The sequence below is a fragment of the Lissotriton vulgaris genome, chromosome 1_1 (genome assembly GCF_964263255.1).
Source record: "Lissotriton vulgaris chromosome 1_1, aLisVul1.2, whole genome shotgun sequence".
Taxonomy (NCBI): Eukaryota; Metazoa; Chordata; class Amphibia; order Caudata; family Salamandridae; genus Lissotriton; species Lissotriton vulgaris.
This window is the reverse complement of record NC_141685.1, coordinates 1,300,166,590-1,300,190,012: the sequence shown is the minus strand read 5'-3', so window position 1 is coordinate 1,300,190,012 and position 23,423 is coordinate 1,300,166,590. Positions and strand designations below refer to the sequence as shown.

At 41.2% G+C, this 23,423-nt stretch overlaps 1 protein-coding gene across 1 annotated transcript in view; it reads left to right on the top strand.

Moving 5' to 3' along the window:
* ESPL1 (extra spindle pole bodies like 1, separase) overlaps window positions 1–22,939 on the top strand; it is a 600,179-nt gene extending 577,240 nt beyond the window's left edge. Inside the window, exons 27-28 of the mRNA XM_086929411.1 lie at window positions 15,247–15,351; window positions 22,847–22,939. Coding sequence (XP_086785537.1) covers window positions 15,247–15,351; window positions 22,847–22,939 — 198 coding nt within the window. The remainder of the gene's footprint in view (window positions 1–15,246; window positions 15,352–22,846) is intronic.
* The last annotated feature ends 484 nt before the right edge of the window (window positions 22,940–23,423 follow it).

The window sequence follows — 23,423 nt, the reverse complement described above, 5'->3', positions numbered from 1 at the left end:
AACTGGCTTATTAAGTGTATCTTAGTGAATACATATATTAGCGAGTAATGTTAAAATATTTAAATATATGTATCAGTGTTTCACTTTTTGAATAAGTGGCTGCATGGGTTGATGAGTACCTACATGTGTGTGTATATGGGTTATTAGATGTTTTTTAGTATCAGTATGATTGTCTCTATGGTTTGGTGGGGGTGTTACTTATCATATAGATCCATCAATGACTGACTCACTGTTTCTATATTTTTTGAAGACAGCATATGTGCAGGACTGTATGGGTGGATGAGTGTGTATATGTGTGTGTTAGTGAGTGAATGCCTGCCTCACTAGTGTCTTTATCAGTAACGAGATATGTTTTAATTTAGTATATGTGAGTATTGATATATATAAGTCAGTATATGTGAGACTAAGAGATAGAAAGAGTTCATGTTTAAATAAGTATGTGTTTCTATAAGTGATTGTTTAAGAGAGTAAGTATGTATAAGTTTCCTTAGAAGTAACGTGGTAGTGTGTGTATAGTTGTATATGCAAATAAATGGATGTTCAATAGTTTATTTGCATGTGTGAGTATGTGTGTGAGTAACTTTTGGATGATTGTCGGTGTGTAACAGGATGTATAGGTGTATCACTACATATGATGAGTGAGTATATGTATGAGTGACTATATAGAACTGTTGGTGAATGAGAGAATGTGTATATAGATGGTGGAATTACTGAATTGGTTGTTGTAACTGGTATGGGTATCTCCATTTTTTTGAAAATGTTAATTTCTATTTTCCAATATGTGTTTTAAGGGTTACATTACACTTAAAGGAGGTCTGTCATCAGTGATGTCATGAGTGATGTCACTGACCATGTCATGAGTGATGTAATATGTAATGTCATCAGCAGTGCATTACACACGCAAGTTATAGTGAGTCCAACTAACTATAACGTGGAATTTCATTGGTTTTATGTCAGTAAAATTTCCAGCTAACTATAACTGGTGTAAAACCTATGGTTTTTTCAGTGAATTTCATAGTTTTTTTTAATGCTAGTTCCTAAGTATGAAATCACGTTCGTAACTAGATAGTGTCACCGCCTACACGTCCTGAGAAGCGCATGTAAAGTCATGTGACTTGAAAACAAGACTTCCAATTGGTTCTTAGTAGTTTCTGTTCTGGAATTTACACGAAGCACTCCACCCACTTTCCTCACAATCTTTTCTACTCTCAAGAGACAACAACGTCGAGCATCTTCCGGAAAACTTTGCTGAAATGGCTGCCCTTTCGCATTCATCTTCCGAATCTGAAGGAAATGAGCGACCACCGTTAAGAAGAAAAAAGGAATCTTTCATTTGGCAATTTTTTACTTATCCTGAAGATCAACAGAAAGTGAATGCGCCAAAAGTAACCTGCACGATATGCAATTCGGAGCTCTCAAGGGGAAATCCAAATAAAAAATATTCCTTTTCTATACACACCATGCTGCGGCATGTTAAACAAAGGCACCCTGAGCATTATGCAAAAGCATCGACAAGAGCCCTGGCTACGCTATTACCATCAGAGGTGGCCAGCACATCTTCTGGTGGACGACCTGTATCTCCATCGAGTGCTGAGATGGACTTGAGACCGCATCTTGCGAAGGTGCACATGAAATGCAACGAGTGTGGAGAAATTCTTTTGTACGGAGAGCAGAGCCTCGTTCTTATTCAACTCAAAATTGAAAGTCCTAAATGCCCCAAGAAAAGATAAATTTCTTTACTTCATTTTCATAGTATTACATACTGAAAAATGTAGTAGCAACTTTAAAAAATCGAAAGCATCATAACACTTGTTTCCAAAAAAAAAAAAGTTCTTTTCAGAACTACCTCTTTCTACCAAAACGTGCTCCAAGAGCATATTATGAGATGTTTTTTTGCCGCTTTATTTTAGTGCGAGACCGGGTGCGCGCACCCTCCTATCGCGTACAGGACCTGAGACTTGCATGTGAAGTCATGTGACTTCAAAACAACACTTCTAATTGGTTCTTGGTAGTTTCTATTCTGGAATTTACACGCAGCACTCCACCCACTTCCATCACTTTCTTTTCTACTCTCAAGAGAGAACAACGTCGAACATCTTCCCGAAGACTTCGCTGCAATGGCTACCGTTCCGCATTCATCTTCCGAATCTGAAGGAAATGAGCGACCACCTTTGACAAGAAAAACGGAGGCCACGCTATTACCATCAGAAGTAATCAGCACATCTTCCGGTGGACGACCTGTATCTCCATCGAGTGCTGAAATGGACTTGAAACCATATCTGGCGAACGTGCACATGGAATGCACGAACTGTGGAAAACTTCTTGTATACGGAGAGCAAAGCTTTACTCTAATTAAACACAAAATTGAGAGTCATAAATGCTCCAAGAAAAGTTAAATTTCTTCACTTTATTTGGATAGTATAACATACTGAAAAATGTCGTAGCAACTTTAAGAAATCAAAAGCATCATAACACTTGTTTCCAAAAAAAAAAAAAGTTCTTTTCAGAACTAACTCTTTCTACCAAAACGTGCTCCAAGAGCATATTATAAGATGTTTTTTCACCGCTTACATTTAGTGCGCGACCGGGTGCGCGCACCCACCTATCTCGTACAGGCGTCGAGACACGCATGTGCAGTCATGTGACTTTAAAACAACACTTCCAATTGGTTCTTACTAGTTTCTATTCTGCAATTTACACGGAACACTCCACCCACTTCCCTGGAAAACCAGTTTATCGAAAAACTTTTAAAGCCTCCTCTTATGAAATATTCGACATCGTTCACATAGCAGAGTAGTAAATAGCACTATATACACTCCGTCCCTTAATTATAAGAGACTTATTGCTATGTGAGAACAACTTTTGTTTTCACGCAATAATGTGAAATGCTGAGCCTGTTACATAATTTTATTTCACATATATGTTACTATTCTCCTTCGAGCACTAACACCGTAGAAAATACCACCAATAGCGGTGATATTTTTTACATGGAGAACGGGCGATTTGTATCGCTTAGAGCCCTTACAATTATAAAGTTTTATTTCCTAAGTCTCTGATCTCACACTGTGCAACGTGGCTCCCCTGTGTGTCGTAATAAGGTCCATAAACAAAAACTACAGGGCCAGCATTATACACATGCACAGAACCACAAAACGACAAGAGCCACCATGTTAATATATATCCTTAATATAATAAACCTCTGAGAATAAATACATATTTCCGTGGCACCCCATAAAAGAAATTTGGCGTCCTCTGACTCTGCTTCATTACCAAACACCCTAACCCCCCGCCCCCCTCACTCTTCACTAAACTCCACACTCCACCCCACCCGGACCCCCTATTACAAACCCCCAACCTACCCTCCCTGCCCAAGCCCACCATGAACCTCAAACCGCCCCTGGAAAACTTATAAGACACAGGATTACTAAAACTCAAAGAATAGGCAACAGGCAGATAATCTAAATAGTACATAAAGGCACATATTTTTTCCATAATACTATTGAAAAACATGTTCTATTTTTAATAAATCTATCATGCATCTGACCCTCTAGAACCGCTTTCAAAACGTGAACTATAAACCTCTACTTTTCATTTTCAAACCATACACTTTCAATTACATTATTTATTTTTTTACAATTCATGTAATGTTACACACCTTTTCTAAAATACACCAGTCCCTGTTATTTATAAGGATTTATTTTCAGTCTTCATCAGTGACACTTTCTTAACATATAATGAAAATCACTGTAACTTTTTAAACGACAATGCTAACGCGGTAAAAATAACCCTTCATTTCCTTTCCTTTAAGAATGCAGACTATCTACCCCACGCATGCGTTTCTTGATCTTTGTATTTGGCAGCGAATACCGACCTTGAATCGGAAGACATGAACAAGAGCTCCATTGTCACATTTAAAACTGAACGTTGCATCTGCTCACACACATATCTTTCACTTAGCTAACATTCACAGAAAACAGCATTGATGTAAAAAGAAATTGACCTTGCTTTACAACTTGGTCAAATGACTCCCTTATTTTTTAACGCATCCTCCACTTCAAGAAAAGCTACTTTTTTGATAACTACTAAGCAATATAGAAGTGATTAGACTCCTAGAAAATTTATCAAGTCATTCTGCTCCTCTCCACTGCATAGCCGGCGACCTAATTCTGTGGAGTTGCTATACAACCGGCAGTGCTGCGCCGTTTCCTTTACCATCTTGGGAAATTCAAAATGGATGTCCCTCCTGCCTTCGCAAACGAGCCGGACTACTTAGAACTATTTCGACAGAGAATGCTTCTGTACTACGGCACCTTACCACTCTCAACTTTGAAAACTTCATATCGATTAACATTTCGATATTCGTATTTCACCTGTGGCAAGCCTGTATTTCATTGCCTGAGCTGTGATTTCACGTGGGCCCTGGATTTATGTCTCTGCAATTTGGTACCTCCTGAACCGAATTACAATCACCTCATGAATCCGTTACTTGATCATGAACAGCTTTGTTACAACGGAGGGTTTATGGCCTTTGCAGCGATACAAGGAGTTCTGGGTCATTGGAATATATTCGCAGCGGCTCAAGATTTCCTAACAGAGCTACATCGAAAACCCACCGAGCTGCCCTATGATGGTAAAAGACGCTCCAATAATGACAGATCATGAATGCTCCTTTCATCTTCTCAATTGGATGGCTGACATGTTTTCAGATGATAACAGTGATTTCCTGTTAGAAGCACTTGCTGCATACTTTGCCTACACAATGGACGGTTAACTCTTTCCTAACAGAGAGCTACATCGAAAACCCACCGAGCTGCCCTCTGATAATAAAAGAGGCTCCGATTTTAACAGATCATGAGTACTGCTTTACTCTTTTCCATTGGATAGCTGACATACTTTCAAATCATAAGTGATTTCCTGTTACAAGCAGAAGTTACCTAGTTTGCCTAAACAATGCTTCAATAACTCTTATACAAGCCATTGACGTCCTCATTTCCTTTTGCTTCCCTATATTCTTCACGTTCTTTTCCATATTTTCTTTTGAAGAACAGACCTATTGGCTTTACTAACAGTGGACATTATGATTTCGTGTTGTTTAAATTTTGGTCTTTTATGTGGACTACATTTGTTTCTTCAGCTACTCGATTTTCAACTTTATTTTTTTACAGTCTAATCTCAACAATTCTATTGCATATCTTATCTAAGGTTATTTCAAACGTACTCAATGCAAAACTCGCTAATATATGCTACATGTACCCTAATTAATGTGTAAATTTTAAACAAGTTTTTTATAACTGTAAACGCCATTTCGCATCTCAACTGCTTATTTCCGCCTCACACGCCTCTGCTCCTTTAATTTTCTATAAAATTATTAATTTAAAATACTTTACAGAAAAATATGTTCTTTCAACAATATTTCCATTGTTACTTGTGCTGTATTTCAAATGCAATACTGCAACCTTCAAAAGATATCTCAATACAGTAGTTCTCCTCAATAGTGATTTGCGCAGCATCCAACGGATTACATACATGCACCTCTCGCCATTTTGTCGCTTTTGGCGCCTTTTTTTCCCCGTACACAGTAACATAACACAAACTTGATAGTGCTTCGCATGTAGACAGCTGATTGATAAAGTAATGATGTATAACCACTTGCATTTTCATATATCGTTCCTAAACTGAAAGGCCAGAGACCTTCTTCCATTTATTGAAATATAATATCCTTCCTTATAAATTACCTACTTGCCGCCGCTGTTGGCATTGAACTCTTCTGAGTCGTTGGAGCCCCTTCGAGCATTGCGGGGTATTGCAGCCCTTTTCAATTGCAGCTGAACTGCCCCTGAACTGCCCCTGCATCCCCCAGCCCCGCTCCCACTGCCATCTGGGGAGCCGGCTGCCGAGCGGAGTGCAGGAGGACTACACCTCCCAGCAGACCACGCAACCCGCGTGGTCACTCGTCAGCGCCAGGAGGCGTACTGAAACAGAGGCTCACCTGCAGAGCGGGCGGAACGCTTTCTAAATTACCTACTTGCCGCCGCTGTTGGCATTGAACTCTTCTGAGTCGCTGGAGCCCCTTCGAGCATTGCGGGGTATTGCAGCCCTTTTCAATTGCAGCTGAACTGCCCCTGCATCCCCCAGCCCCGCTCCCCCTGCCATCTTGGGAGCCGGCTGCCGAGCGGAGTGCAGGAGGACTACACCTCCCAGCAGACCACGCAACCCGCGTGGTCACTCGTCAGCGCCAGGAGGCGTACTAAAACAGAGGCACACCTCCCTCGCGGGACGCCGGGCAAAGGGCGGGCCCTCTGTGGCCCTCAGTGGCTGAGGTAGGCTGGGCTGGGCCCTGTTATTTTCATTGACTTTTTATCATTGACTTTGTCGCTTTTCATATCATACACGTTTGGCAGCTGGATGAAGGATCATTTATTGAAATTACTTCGTCGCTCCTTTGCATTCTACTGCTGGTCAGTTACTGCTGCATCTCCAGAACTATATTTATTCTTTTATGAATATTGTATTATCTCGTGTCTATTCTTCTGGAGGTAAACTACTTGTAAAACATTGACTTGTGGGACAAGTCTGCAGAAGATGTCTAAAAAGTTACGTTCAGGAAGGTTAGTGGGAGGAAAACCTGGTGCAAAAATAGATAACATCCGCACAAGAAATAAATCTGTGAATAATCCCCCGTTGAAGGGTCAATGCCAACTCTTTGAGCTATGGGACATTCCTACGGCTAAGAAGTCTAACTGTGCCACAAAGGAAGCTCTCCGCGCCGTAGTCCAGGAGGATTATACTCAAGGTGTCACAGACTCTTTGCCTCCTCCTTTGCTGACCACGCCACCGCAAACAGTAGCAGCGGTGTATCCCTCCCCTGTACACTCTGAAGGGAAGGGGGAGAGTAATCTTGGAGCTCTCGTATCTGAAGGAGAACCTGCGAATCAATCACCTATGCCTCAAGCTCTTCTGAATGACAAGTTGGGTGGGGATTCGTCATCATTATCCATTGATCTTGAACTTTGTGGACGCTATGTAAATACAGCTAATTTGGAGATTCAGGACCCTATTAAGCCCTCGGGGGGTGCTACCCCATCTGGGTTAATGTTGTATAGTAGTACCCCTTCGTTAAACGGACAGGATATGTCCGATCTGTTAAATGTTTCCAGGAGCTCGGGTCTCAATCTATCTGGTATCTGTCGCCCAGCGGAAGCTAGTGAGAAACCGATCTCAGAATCCATGATTGCCCTGGAACAATTACTAGCCTCCATTCTATTTCTCCTGGGGAAATTTGTAGGCAGCTCGGATTGTATCCTGGATTCAGTCACCCAAATACTGAAGACATTGTTACAAAAATCCCCAGATACGAGGAGTGTCCCCCCCCCTCCAAAGTTGAGCCCAGCTCTCCAAATGGGAAAATAAATGGGCCCATAGTGGATTCTGACATAAAGGCTGCAGCAGTAGTTCATGGAATGCATACTGCAGTGCGGCCCTTAACCGCAGTGCCTAATTGCGTTAAGAACTCGGTTCTAGAGATTGAGGAAGAAAATAAATCTACTCCCGGCCCTAAAGTGGTTCAAGATTTATTCCCTATCTTCATGTCTGAAAATAAAAAAGATCTTACCGAAGATAAACAAGAGGTAAAGGTAAAAAATGGTAAACATAGAAATAACAAAGGGAATAAAAGGAAACCAATCCGAAAATACAGGAAGAAAAGGCAACGACGGATAATCTTCCAAAACTCTCAAGTTGCACTGGAGAACGAAGAAATAGATTTAGATCCCACCTCTACATCTCTAAAGGTGGAAAGTGAATTGTGGCCACCCTCTTCTACATCTCTAAAGGTGGAAAGTGAATTGTGTCCACCAACGTCTTTGGAAGTTATGCCGCAATTGGAAGGCCCTCTTCCAAGTTCTTCTCCATTGACTGCGACAAGAGCCCCAATTCTATATCCACTTGGGCCCCTTAACCCTTTGGCCCCTCCTTTCTCTTCCGCCCTAGAGATTGGAGACCGCACTCTTCCTGCGCGCCATTCAAAAAACTCAAAGGCGCATGTGGATACTCTTGTGTTAGACTTTTTACCTTTATTTGATGCTGACTTACCCCTAAACAGAGCATGGCTTCTTAAGCGTTTTAGCGAGATTGAAAGTCTTCACCACATTCAATCTAGGGACATTGAGTTAGTCTCTTTGTATGGTGGAGATAGGGTGCTGAGTATAAGGGTTAAATTCTATTCTCCTATCATTGTAAATTTGATATTACAGCAAGCCGAGAATTTTCAACGCACAGGTATTGATGTTCTCCCTATTCTTAACCTTGGTAATACAAATCCTTCCTCTGGGATGGTACGAAGGGGTGATAAACAAAATGGGGTAGCCTCCCCTCTTAGAGACCTGAAGATTTGGGTCTCTAAGGGAAAACGTTTGGTCTCTCAGGTAAAGCCACTCCTGCTGCCTCAGAACTCCTCCCTTATAGAGGATAATAATCGGTGGAATTGGCTGCACAGTGCTTTATCTACAAAAACCACAGATAACCCCAAATTGTTTCATCATCTTTAACATCCCATTGAAAATCATTTCTTGGAATGCGGCAGGGATTCACAGTAGCCCAGAGAAATTTGATTTTTTATTCTCTCTAGGAGCAAATGTGATTTGTATACAGGAAACCTGGTGCATTAACAAGCTGGATGTTTCGAAGGATTTCTATGCCTTGGAAGTGCCAGCTGCCCCTTCCAAGAAAGGTCACGCTAGGGGGGGAATCGCTTGTCTATTATCAAATAAATGGCAGTGGAGATTTTCCCATTATATCGACCCATGTAAATTTTTTCACGCTATAACCATTGAAAATCTGTTTAGTAACTGTATAAAGTCTCCTATTGTTATCCTCAATGTGTATATTCCCCCAGAAGAGCGTTTTAATTTCATATTGAAGCAGGTATTTCGTTTTATTGAGCAAATTAAAAATGTTGCATCCCCTCCGGAAATTATCCTTGTAGGAGATCTGAACTGCAAAATCTCCAATGCTAGTCTGAAACTTTTTAGAAATAAATCTAAAGAAGAGGCGCACTTTGTTCCCCAACCTCTCTTCCCTGATAAGTTAGTGACTAATAAAAGAGGGAAGATTCTGCTAAAAGAACTAGCGGCTGTTGAGGGACTTATACTAAACGGGAGATTCCCGTCCGATGTGCCTGCCAAATTTACACAAGTCTCCTTTTGGGTCTTCTATCTTGGATTATGCAATCTCGGACTATGGCTTGTTTCCTTATATCCAGGATTTTATGATTATGCCTACATCTTTGAGCGACCACAGTATACTGTTTATAACTATTTCTTTAAATCCTATGCCCACTGCGCCTTGGTCTCTTGAGGGCAGTGACGCTGCCTTCCACGCTTCCTCGGGAAGGTGTTTCTGGAATCCCGCCGCCATTAATGGGGTACAGGATTTATTATCTGAAACTCTAATAGAATTAAATGAGTGGCGTGGGCATGAAATAGTTTATTTTGAAAAATTCATGCGAAACATTATTTTACATGTAAAAAAAACTTCTCGCCCTAGAAAAGGGGTAGTGGCGCCTAGCATACTGCGCAGCCTGAATAAGGAAATACATAAACTTGTCCGTGAGCAATATCTAGATAGTTATGGAACGAGAAAAAGAAATTTCTAGGCTAAAAAGAAAGATGCAGACTAAAGGTGAAAATAAAAAAGGAAAAGGAGGATATTGTTTGGATCAATTTGAGGGAATCAGTTGCTCATGGTAGGAGCAGAGAATTCTGGGCAATAATCTGGAAGGGATGTGGTACCAGAATAAGCCCTTCTCCCATCTCTATAGCTGAAGAGGTATGGATTACTTATATTCGGGACCTTTATGCAGGCAATGGTATTACAGGTGAAGATATCACCCTAGATGTAACACCCGAAGGACTCATCAACTATCCCTCAGAGGAAGAAATTGAGATAGCTATAAAAAATATGCGTGCCTCTGGGGCAATGGGTCCTGACGAACTCCCCATGACGGTCCTGAAACAGGATCCTTTAAGGTGGAGTAAAATCCTGTATCCACTGTTTAAAGCCTGTTTTTTGTCTAAAACGGTACCTGCTTCCTGGAGGGGAAGTATCTTGGTCCCTATTTTTAAGAAGGGAACTAGGGATAGCCCCAGCAATTATCGTCTGATAGCCCTCCTCGACTGTATCGGAAAGGTCTTTGCGAAATGTCTATTAAACTCTCTCTCCGATTGGGTCGAGGAGAACAATATCTTGCCTTTTGAACAGACTGGCTTCCGGAGGGGCCACGGTACGTTAGACAACCTCACCGCTCTACATGTGGTTACTGATAAATACGTGCAGGTGAGAGGGGGGGGGTTGTGTATGCCGCTTTTATTGATTTCTCCACAGCGTTCGACAAAGTAGATCGCAGAACGCTGTGGAGAAAATTGGCAGCTCTTGGCGTTCCAGCCTATCTATTGGAGCTGGTTCGGTCTCTTCATACAGAGACCTGGTGTAGGGTCTTGCTAGGGGGCGAAAGGGGGCTATCCCATCAAATTCCATCTCTGAATGGCCTTAAACAAGGCTGTTTATTGGCTCCCCTTTTGTTCTCCTTATATACGGTAGACCTACCAGCCGCCTTGTCTGTCCGAGAGGGTATTGCCCCGGTGGTGGGGGGGACTTCTATATCCTGCTTGATGTATGCCGATGACGTCCTTATTTTAGACTTGACCCCTAAAGGACTTACAAATCGGCTACATGCTCTTCATGTCTTTGCTGCCGCCCATGGCATGAAGATTAATATATCCAAAAGTAAAGTCATGTGCATAGCCGGTAAGAAGAAGTGCCGATCTGTAAACTTTGGTTGGTATATCGGCAGCCAAAAACTGGAGGTTGTTAATTCCTATACCTTCCTGGGGAAAATCATCACGGCTAACTTGAGTGAGAGGCTCCATATTGAGCATAGTTCACGCAAAGCCCTCGCCCATGGCAAAGGTTTAAATTCCCTCTATCAGGCTACGGGGAAAAGGCACTTTTCGTGCTTATTGGAGGTGTATAGGTCTAAAATCCCCACAACGATATTGTATGGTATAGAACTTATAGAGGTGAAATATTGGGATTTTTGCCATAAGATTGAGGGGAGACTACTAAGATCCCTATCCTCCCTAAATACTGCGTGCTCTTTGGCTGCCTGCAGGCTCGACTTCGGTCTCAGGAGCAGCTGGGTACAGGGATTATGTGCCCTAGTAAGATGGGTGGCCTGCCTGGCTAGAGCTGAATTAGGGACGATGAGAGCTCTCCTCAGAAGCGAATTATTGGGTAATTTTAAAGAGTTTTCTCAACTTGTAAGGAATTTTAGAAAAGCCGTAACCCTTCTAAAATTAGATGAAAACACTTTGTTTTTGTATTCTCCCTTACAGTTGAAACTCGTTTTAAAAGAGGCCTCGTGGGATCTGTTTTCAGTCTGATAAAAAGTTAATCTGTGAAAAAAGGAATGTAGACCTTCTCCTTAATTCCTATGTGATGAAGTTGGCCCAACCTTATGTTACATGGAACCTGCCGCATGGTATTCGTAGATTTTGGTTTCTTTTACGTTACGACCTAGTTCCTTTAAATCTACTCTTATCTAAATGGTATGGTTCCTCTTCTATGTGCAATTTATGTAAATTGAGTACCCAGGATTGTATGCATGTTTTACTGATCTGCCCTGCGCTCCGTAAATTGCGTCTTAGATGGTTAAAATGTATTTGTATCCGTCTGGGCATTTCCACGTTGAATGGCTTTCTCCATGCACTTTATTGGCCTCCTAATGAAATGTTCTGTTTCCATATTTTTAACTTTTTTAAAGGTTTTTTAGCTATTTATTAATATGCCTCTGGAGATGTTTGACATTGCGACCCGCTGTAGATTTGTTATTGTATGCTAGTTTTGTACTTAAATATGTGTTTCCAAACGTTATAATTGTGATATGTATTTGTCTCTTGCTTTTATTGTGTAAATTTTATGTGGCCCTCTTTTGAGAGCCAAAACATAATAAATAAAAATTGAATTGAATTATAAGAGTGTACAATGTTTTTTCCAACTATATTCATTTTTCTTCAACTATAGCGTTTGTATTCCATGTACTACTGACAATACCAATTACTGTGTTTTTTGCAATTTCTGTACTCATATTACATAATGATTTGCCTTTAAAACAGTACATTTCTAAATAAACATTTCAAATATTCACGGTTTCTCTTTTAATCCATAATCTCAACTGAAATGATTTCATATTGAAAAACTATTCATGGGTTCCACATAACCTTAACTGTAGTCACTGAGGACCTTATTTATGAAGACCTTCCGCCGCCGGTGCCTCATTTTTTAAAATGGGAAACAGTGACGCACCGGTGGCGCAAGGCCTTCATAAATAAAGTCCTGAATGTTTTCTTTTCTCGACCTCACTTACTGATACTAGAACCTGCAAGCCAATTACGGCCCGTGAACTCTTTCTTAGTAGGTCGCGCACCGTACAGACAGTTATACCACTGTTAAAAAAAAAATTTTTTACTGTTACCAAGCACCGCCACAGTTCCGCTTCACTCAGACTTAATCACTGCTCCCACGCTTCTACAGGCCAAACGCTATGTCGTATTTCTCTCCTTATCACCCTTTCATCTCTACAATAACAAACAGTTGTCCGCCTGCCACCACAGAACAGAGTCAGACACAGAGGCACCAAAGAGTGAACCCATCACCAACTGCCATCTCCGGCTGTTTCCATGGTTACACCTCATTCTGCACCTTGCTGAAGGCACAGGTCAAAAGTTCATGTCTCAACGTTCTACAACAAATTAAGAAGACTATTTTCCCTCCAGAAATACCTGCCAATCCACAGCTCTGTTACATGTCTTGTTTTTTCACACCCAATAGTACTTCTCGTTTAACATAAACATTAACATGCAACGTACTGTTCAATCTCCACTTATTACAATCAACCAATCATTTTTATTTTTTTAACCACACCCAGCCTCTTCCTTTTTCTTTATTTAGAATTTCAACTTCTAACTACCATTCCACTTCCAGAACCGATCGGAGGACGACTACAAATCCCTTGAAAATGAAGGTCTGGCTTATAGGACACAGTTATATTCACTGGAGTGAAAAATATGCAGTAAGCAGACGGATTTGCAACCTCGGCTTACCAAATGTACACATAACATGGATTGGCAAAAGAGGATTGAAATGTCACCAATTGATTCCATTGGTGAAAACTTTTATGCATCTCCCAGAACCAGACCTTATAATTGTGCACTGTGGTGGGAACGATCTAGGCACAATCCCTGGGGTAGGTCTGGAAATGCTTCTAAAAGACACCTTTCGACAATTGATGACACTTTTTCCTCGATCTGCCTTGGTATATTCCAATATATGCCAAAGACAGAAATGGAATTGGTCCAATCAACATTGTGCACAATTTGAGAAAGCAAGGAGACATGTAAATAAATCTGTTTCTGCGTTCCTCAGAGATTATAGCATGGGTTCTATTTACCACAACAACTTGCGATACCACATGCAAGACGTCTATAGGAGAGACTGTGTTCATTTCACGAATGAGGGGAACAGAATCTTCCTCTGCAACATCAGGCTCTGCATCGGTACTTACTTATAAATGCAGAAAACTCTCAATTAACACAATGGCTCTTTTCAGAGCCACCTTATATCTAAGCACTCAAACTTCTGATTTATCTCCATTTTCACACTCTTGTAAATAGGTGTGCGCGACCGGGTGCGCGCACCCCGTATTTTTTTTCGGGAAAAAATTATATCTTTTTGCGTTTAAAGGCCTTACTGCACACCCCGAGAAAAGCTACGCAGCAAAACAATCTCTTCCTTCTCCCCTTTCCATGTTTCAACGCTTTGAAATGAACAATATATTTACTCGCAGTGACAAAATGGCGAACAAAACTTCCTGATTTCCTTCAAATCGAACGTTCACAGACGTCACGCAGCAAAAAAAAATTCCGCTCACGCGCAGCCGCTTGAGTGCGCGCACGCGTGCGCGCCTATAGATATATAATTGACTTTAACTTTAATTTTCTCAACAACTACTGAACGGATTTACACCATTCCAAAAAAAGCGTAATCTGCGAACCGGACTCTACAGTTTTGCCAAATTTCTTATAAATCCATTCAGCCGTTCGACCTGTAGCCGAGTCTAAAGGTCCTATGGAAAATAACATGCAGAAAACACGTTTTGGGACCCCCCTTATATCTCAGCCCCCACTTGACCAATCCCCCCAAACTTTCAGGGAAGGAGCGCAGCGGACCGAGCCATCTTCTTTGAGAAATTCGCTAAGATTCTTCAACCAGGGCCAAAGTTATTCCAAATAGAATGTTGAGGATTTCCTATGGAAAACAATCCTAACTATAACTACCTACTGGCGACCGCCAGTAGGTAATATATATATATATATATATATATATATATATATATATATATATATATATATATATATATATATATATAAATAAATTAGTCTTGGGAGAGACTGTTAGGACGATATAGAGCATTTGAGGGGAGGAATGTGTGCAAGAGGGGAGGGTACAGCAGTGGGAACAATGTTTATATATAATTTAGCAGCATTAAAGTCTATTCGAGAACTGATCATTGCAAACTTACACTATTGTACTCCATAGTTATTTTTATGAAGGGAAATGTTACTTCCCATCCCCAAACATACTTGTCCACCTTCACCCATGACCTCTTGATCTAAGTAGGCACCGTAAATGACTTGAGTTATGCGATCAGTGGGTTCGAGGAGAGTGCTAGCTGGACCACTAAAAATGTACTTGGATCTTAGCTGATATGAGGTTTAAAGGATGTTGGGCACCCTGCCTACTGCTATGTTTTTGAAGAAAGTTGTTATAGGAGACAACCAGTACAAGTTGCTATGGAGGATAACTTTTCTGTTATGGTATGTCGAGTAGATTTATGGAGACCTGCTAATGTAAGTAATATGAAAGAGTAGACTTTGTTTAACACAAGCAAACTTCTGTGCTTATTTGTCCCATGAACTTTCTTATCCCACTGACTCCTTACTGGGAGCATTTTCCTTCCCCCACCCATGACATCACGGATTGTTTGGATGCTACTCAATATAAATGCAATAAAGTTTTATATTTGAAAAGTGATATGAATGGGCTTGAACTACTGAGTTAGTATGCGAATCTGATAAGAATGCATGAATAAAATTACCACATTTGACAAAACTTAAACTTCTATTTCTACAGAACTTGCAAAAACTCCCCTGGGAAAGCGTACCAACATTGATATCCAGGCCGGTAACTAGGTTACCCTCACTGCGTTTTCTGCTCAGCTACGACCTTGTAAAGAAGGTGAGTTGCCTGATAAGAATGAGCTCCTTTTACAGTAAACTCAACACGTCATAAGCATTCGAGTTAACTTATTAATGAAGTGCAGAGAAAAATCAACCATTTTTGCTGATTAAACCGACTAACATTGGATACAGTAACAAACAGGCAGCAGCTAGGCAGGTTTTAAAGACCGTTTTTTGCATACTGCATCTTGCTTTAAAGATGTACCGTAAAAAAAAAAAATTGCATATACAGTATATCTCCAGAAATGCCATTTGGTACCCTACTCCCCTTTCCTACTTTGCTCATTTCTTTCTGATATATTTTGCAGAGAATGATACTAAGTTGAATTGCCAAAGAAGTGTAATCTTATACAAGTAATGGTGTGTGAAGGACATCTTGCCCTACTTCCCTAGCTTAGGGCACCAGCATCGTATGAAGTTGTCCGCAGCATTAAGCTGGGTATGACTACAGCAAGACTCATGGACTAAACTGTCCACTAAGTTCTCTTGAGGGTCATGCTGTGCCAAACCTCTCATACAACTGTCTTGATCTGAAAACATTCTGGACAATCTTATCCTAATGTGATGTTGGGGCTTGGAGCCGAAACCTTGCAACAGGCTGAGTAACAGTTCCTTTGTCCTCTGGAGTTTACTGATGCTTGCTGTCAACAATGATTAAACAACAGGGGGTGGTGATGGTCAGATTTTCTGAATTAAGCAGAATACTCTCACCCAGTCAAGAGATCAGGGCTTAATCCAACACCGTTTTTTAGCTCACTGCACCATCCCAGCTCAGAACCTGGCTATATGCAAATTAGTCTGTCCCTGGCCCAGTGTATCATGGGAACAGGGCAAACCAAACTACCAAGCCAATTCTTTCACTGGGAAGGAAACAAGCTACCGGGGACCGGTTTCTGGCATTTCAGTCGTCTTCGGCCCGGCTTGCTTGAATCCTGATGGTGCAATGAGCTAGGGACTCACGTCTGAGTATACCCTTCCACGCTTATGGTGGACAAAATAATTAAACAGGGGGTGGTGATGGACAGAGTTTCTGAATTAAGCAGAATACTCTCACCCAGTCAAGAGATCAGGGCTTAATCCAACACCGTCAACAATGGCCATGCGGGACAGAAGTTGAAATAAGTAACAGAAAAATGTGCGCTTTTGGAAAGCAAAGGCCAGCAAAGAAGTTAATGAGGAAAGGGTCAATTTACTTAGACTGCTCTAATCTGGTGCTACAATAGAGGGTTGTAGGAAAGTGTCCCTTTTTGACATGGTCACCCCCACTTTTTGCCTGTTTGATGCAATTTTGACTGAAGTGCACTAGGTTCCTGCTAACCATGTCGCCAGTGCGCTTTCCCTAAAAAAAGTGAACTGTGCAATTGTACCTTAATTGGGAAGACCTTAAGCACCGCTAAGTCCTAGTAAATGGTACCTCTGGCACCTAGGGCATGGGTACTAAAGAGGATCCTTAAGGGCTGCAGCATGTATTGTGCCACCCTAAGGGACCCATCACCAAACACCTGCAGACTGGCATAGCAGGCTGTGTGAAATTGTGCAAATAAGGGTGAAAACACGACATGGCACACACCGTGTGTGCCATGCTCAGACACTACATGCAGTATATGTCACTACTACAAGCAGGCCTTAAAGACCGACGACAGGAGGCATTCTTACATGTGAGGACATATCTGCAGGAGCTGATATGCCCCTGTGCTGTCAAGTACAATTTCTAGATACTACAAGTGAATAGGGATGCTATATTAAGTATATGTACTGGGCACTGGTCATTAAGGGCTCCCCAGCTACGTGATGGGTTCACTGAAACCTATGGCGTTTAGTATCGAACGCCTTATCTTAACTTTACGCCTCTTTGCAGCCACCAACGTCCAGACCAAAAAATGTGGCAGCCTCTCCAAGCCGATCTGTTCTTTAGAAATGATGCCTCTGATGTTGCAGCAGACTGAACTTGATGATCCGAGCTTCCTACAATCCCTGTAGCACCATGCCCTGTAATTATGCATGTACAAGATGCCTGCCACTCCCCCCCCCCCCCCCCCCCCCCCCCCCCCCCACTACATTTGTCAAGTTACACGTCTATTTCTATACTGTATGGCTGCAGGTGAACACTATACAACCTGTGCAGCATATTTGTTTCTCTATGCTAAACTGAAAGTAAAGTTAAAATAAAACACTTTGTCTTAAATCAACTACTAGCATCAGTATGAATTAATTAAGACATGCACCCAGAGGAAACTGCTACAGTGCCCCCTGAAACTCCCCCCATTATCTAGTGTGCTAACTGACTGCTATTGTCCAGCCTGCCTTCAGATGTTTTTGACCCCCCTGCTTGTGAGAGCCCACACTCTTGTGGAGAATGCACCTCCATGCTCTGGAAAATTCCACTTGAAATTTCCTTCCAGTTATACATACAAAGAAAATAGCTAACCACAATACATTTTCAAGATAAGTAATCGCAAAACTATTGCTAATTGCAAATTGAATGGAAAAAAAGAGTGGTTTTCTATCTCCGAGAAGCACAAATGATTAACAGAGTGTAATTATTCTAACAACCCCTCTGTACTTTTCTAAGGGCATGGAGAAAAAAATAAAAGAATTCACAATGTCAGAACGTACATGGAAAATTCCTCAGACAACGTTGTACAAAGTCTGGTGGATTGCACTTGTGTTCATATTATATACCCTTTTCCTCAAATGGTCCTAGAACATGAGTTTAACATTTACCAATTGCCTGCTATCACTCACGTATAGATTCAGTACTAGATAATTTGATGTGGCCCCTTATAATATGACAGTACTTAATTTGCAGATATTCTCAATTATAGGATTGTTAACAGAAAATAAGAAACAAATTGGCTTTTGTGAGAAGGTTAATCTGTGAGAGCACTAACGCTAATGTTCTTTAAATCCCATATTTCTTCTTACATAAGCATATTCTGTTTTGGAACAGAAACTGGAGGGGGCTTGCAGGCTGATAGGAGCATACTGCAACACATGGGTAGACAACTGACACATAGACAGCACCCTAAAATAATCACTCCTGTAGCCAAGGCTATCACTAATAGTTTCCAACCCTATGTGAGCAGAACTTCTCTAAACCAACCTGACCAAGTCCAGTTTCCAGTATCCAGATGTTTCAGCAGCAATTTTGTGAAGTTTTTGAATGGCCAACTTCACATTAGGAGCATTATCTGGGATATATATTTCTTTTTGCTGGCAGTAAGGAGAAGTTGAAAATATATATATATATATATATATATATATATATATATATATATATATATATATATATATATATATATATATATTACCTACTGGCGGTCGCCAGTAGGTAGTTATAGTTAGGATAATTTTCAATGTTAAATCTCAACATTCTATTTTGAATAACTTTGGCGCCGGTTGACGAATCTGCCTGAAATTTTCAGGAAAATGGTCTCATGGCGGTCCGGTCCTTCCCTGAAAGTTTGGGGGGGATTCGTCAAGCGGGGGCCGAGATAAAAGGGGGGGTCCCAAAACGCGTTTTCCCCATGTTAATTTCCATAGGGCGGTCGATTTCACTTTTAGCCCGAACGGCTGAATGGATTTCCACCAAACTTGGCAAAATTGTAGGGACTGGTAGCCCGATGTGCCTTTGCTATGTCTCAAGATATGTGCTCCAGTGGATTTTGAGTAATTTAGGTTCAAAAAAATATATATATCTATAGCAGCGCACCGGTGCGCGCACCGGGGAGCGCTCCAGGCGCGCCACGCGAGGTGCGCATGGAAAGCTGATTGGCTCTCGGGTGTCTGTAAACATTCGAAACAGTCCAGAGCGGTCGCCATCTTGTGTCTCGGTAAAATCGAGACATAAGAGGTGGCTAAAAGAAAGTGGGAACTGGCCATAAGGCGTCAGGGATAGACCCCTTTGACCCCCTAGGTTTGATGTGGGGGCTATAAAAGGGCCCCGCGGGGCATTTAAAATATTTTTTTTTTTTCGTTTTGCGCGGGGGAAGCGCACGGTGCGCGCACCGGGGAGCGGCCCTGGGAGCGCACTATGATGAAAAAAGGTGACAGAGTGTTTAAAAAATGAAGTTTTGATTTAGAAATTGGAGGTAGTTCTAAAAAGAACTTTTTTTTTTCTTCTTTTTGTTGTTTTATATTTTTTTTGTGTTTTTTGAACTTTTTGTACTTTTTTTGGCTTTTCAAAACAGTTTTATATATTTTTTTGTATTTTTTTGGGGGAGAAACAAAAAAAGGGAATTGAAACTGGCTCAACTGGAGCAAAAAAACAAAAAACCCAAAAAATTACTTCTTTTTGGGGCACTTGTGATTATCACCTGCAAGGACGATGAGTTTCACACTTTGTTCCCCATAGGAGATAAGTTTGCCACAAGCTTTGCAAGTAATTTTAAAATCAGCAAACCTCGGCTGAATGCAAGGCATCACTTCAGATGTTTCTGGTTGCGAGGAAGTGGGTTGGTTTCTTTGGGAGGGGGTCCTTGATGAATGGGGGAGGTTACTGGCCAGTTCCCGGAACTCTGCACGAGAGTAGTTGTTTGGATGCTTTCTTGTCATGTGCCGAATCATGGTATAGTTACCAAAAGAATATTTCTTATTTGGGTTGCCCCGTGAAAGTTCATCATTGCAGATGAGGCAAGTGACTTTTGGCGCATTCACCTTTTTTTTCCCCTCTGGAATTGAAAAAAACTCCCAAATGAAGTGTGGTTTGGGTTTATAAGGTGTGTTTTCTTCAGGCAGCCATCTTCTTCTCCCCTCCTCCTGTTCCTCTTCCTCTTCCTCCTCCTGTTCTTGACCACCAACATAATTTGGAGCTGGTCCTCTTGGTGGTTGTGGTGGTGGTGGTGGGGCAGATGCACCAGCTGATGCTACTAATGAAGCCATTTTATAGTACAAAATATTACTCAAAGAGCAAAAAAGTAGACAGAGCAACAAACAGGTCTTCCTCAGTCAAAGGACAAAGTCAGAATAAGGAAAAAAGGTGGGGTCTTTCATCATTTAGAAAAAAAAACTGTCCTGAACCAATGAGAAGTGTTATTTTCAGGTCACAAGACCAGGGGCTTCATCATTATGAAACCAAAACTGTTATGAACCAATGAAAAGTGTTATTTTCTGCTCACATGACCCGACGCGCTTACGCTACGCGCCCGGGGCGCGCCCGGGGGCGCGCCCCGGGTCGCGCAGCGTAAGCGCGTCGGAAGTTTACGTTGTGCGATCGTATTCGCTCGAGTACTTCCGGGTGCGCTTACGCCGTGCGTATCACGCGGTCGCGGCTACGCGATACATCACGATTATGTTTTCGTTTGCGATATTGGCGCTTACGGGACGCTCCCCGGAGCGCGCCCCGGGGCGCTTTGTAAAAATACGCTTTTCGGGGCGCTCCCCGGGGCGCGCTCCGGGAGCGCTCCCCAAAATAATTTTTTAAAAAAAAATTGGGAAAATTGTAGGGACAGGTAGCTCTATTCTGAAGTGGTTTGTAAAAAACATTAACTTTAGAAAAATATGTATTGTGCTACATTGGGCTTAATATATGTTAGAGCCAAAATGTAGCCCAAATGTAGCCCAAAGTAGCCCAATGTAGCCCAAAGATGGCCACCAGAGATCAAAAATTGAAAATGTAGCCCAAAATTCAACTAGATGTAGCCCAACTGTAGCCCAATGAGAAAATGTACCAGATTGTTAAAAAGAACAACTAGAGTGCTAACAGTCTTATTTATAAAGTGAAACTTATAGTTAGGAATTAGCATTAAAAAAACCTTTGAAATTCACTGAAAAAACCATAGGTTTCACACCAGTTATAGTTAGGAATTAGCATTTAAAAAACCTATTAAATTCACTGAAAAAACCATAGGTTTCACACCAGTTATAGTTAGCTGGAAATTTTACTGATATAAAACCATTGAAATTCCCACGTTATAGTTAGTCGGACTCACTATAACTTGCGCGTGCAATGCACTGCTGATGACATCACATATTACATCACTCATGACATGGTCAGTGACATCACTCATGACATCACTGATGACACCATCCTTGTGACACAGTCACAGACCTCCTCTCAGTGTAAAGTAACCCTTGAGACACATATTCAAAAATAGAAACTGAAATTTTTTAAAAATGGACATACCTATATCAGTTACAACAAGCAATTCTGTACTTCCACTATCTATATACACATCCACTCATTCACCAACAGTTCTATATAGTCACTCATACATATACTCACTCATCATATGAAGAGATACACCTATACATCCTGTTACACACCGACATTCATCCAAAAGTTACTCACACACATATTCACACGTGCAAATAAACTATTGAACAACCATTTATTTGAATATAGAGTTATACACACACTTCCACCTTACTTTTATTGAAAATTACACATATTTATTCTCTTAAACAATCACTTATAGAAACACATACTTATTTAAACAGGAAATCTTACAATCTCTTACTCTCACATATACTCACTTATATAAATCAATATTCATATATACTAGATTAAAACATATGTAGTTACTGATAAAGACACTAGTGAGACAGTCATTCACTCACTAACAAACACATATAGACACTCATCCACCCATACAGTCCTGTACATATGCTGTCTTCAAAACACATACAAACAAAGAGTCAGTCACTCATGCATCTATGTGCTAAGTAATACCCCCACCAAACCATATAGACACTCATAGTGATACTAATAAAAATATCAAATAACCCATATACATACGCATGTAGCTACTTATCAACACATGTAGTCACTTATACACAAAGTGAAACACTAATATATGTATTTAAATATTTAAACATAACTCACTAATATTTATTTTTCAGAAAGACACATATTCACTGGATGGTGTCATCAGTGATGTCATGAGTGATGTCACTGACCATGTCATGAGTGATGTAATATGTGATGTCATCAGCAGTGCATTGCACGCGCAAGTTATAGTGAGTCCGACTAACTATAACGTGGGAATTTCAATGGTTTTATATCAGTAAAATTTCCAGCTAACTATAACTGGTGTGAAACCTATGGTTTTTTCAGTGAATTTAATAGGTTTTTTAAATGCTAATTCCTAACTATAACTGGTGTGAAACCTATGGTTTTTTCAGTGAATATATATATATATATATATCCAACACACTCGTTTTAGCGTTTGACTCCCGCCTCTCTCCACAGCAGGCTCCCGGCGGGATCGCCACTTCCCGAAATAGTTCAAACAAACTCCTGGTGGTTACAGAGCTAATAAATCAGCATGACACCAGAGCCGGGGCCCAAATGTTCGTTCTAAGTGCAAATATTTATTGGCACACGGAAAACCCAGATGGGCTGCTTCATTAAGCATCGTGGCCTTATGGGTCATGTAGTCCAAATTCAACTCCCGAATGATACGGAGCCGCCAGGTGGGACATCGGGTATGGAATTATGGACAGAACAGCATGCTGAGGCTCATCTGAGGGTTTTTTATATTTTTTCTCGCCAGCAAGTAAACAAGGCGCCCATTCGGGAGTTGAATTTGGACTACATGACCCATAAGGCCACGATGCTTAATGAAGCAGCCCATCTGAGGGCGTGAACTGTGTACTTTAGGGCGGTGGTTCAGCTGTGCCTGCAAAGACTGTCGAGCCTCTGAGGAAAGTGCTAAAGGCACTGAAACGCGTCAGGCTATTCGACGACAAGAAGCTGGAATTACGCATTGGTGTGCTGTTGCTGTTCTCTACCAATAAATGGCTCACTGTTACCTGGTGTGGAGTGCTTCTATGCCTTGGGGGCAAACTTGGAGCTTTAATATTAACGCGGCAGCCCAGCCGCGATAGAGGCACCACCCCGCCACAGTGGGGGCCACGAGCGTCACATGATACGGAGCCGCCAGGTGGGACATCGGGTATGGAATCTGGTATGGAATAAATGGCTCACTGTTACCTGGTGTGGAGTGCTTCTATGCCTTGGGGGCAAACTTGGAGCTTTAATATATATATATATATATATATATATATATATATATATATATATATATATATATATATATATATATATATATATATATATACACACACACA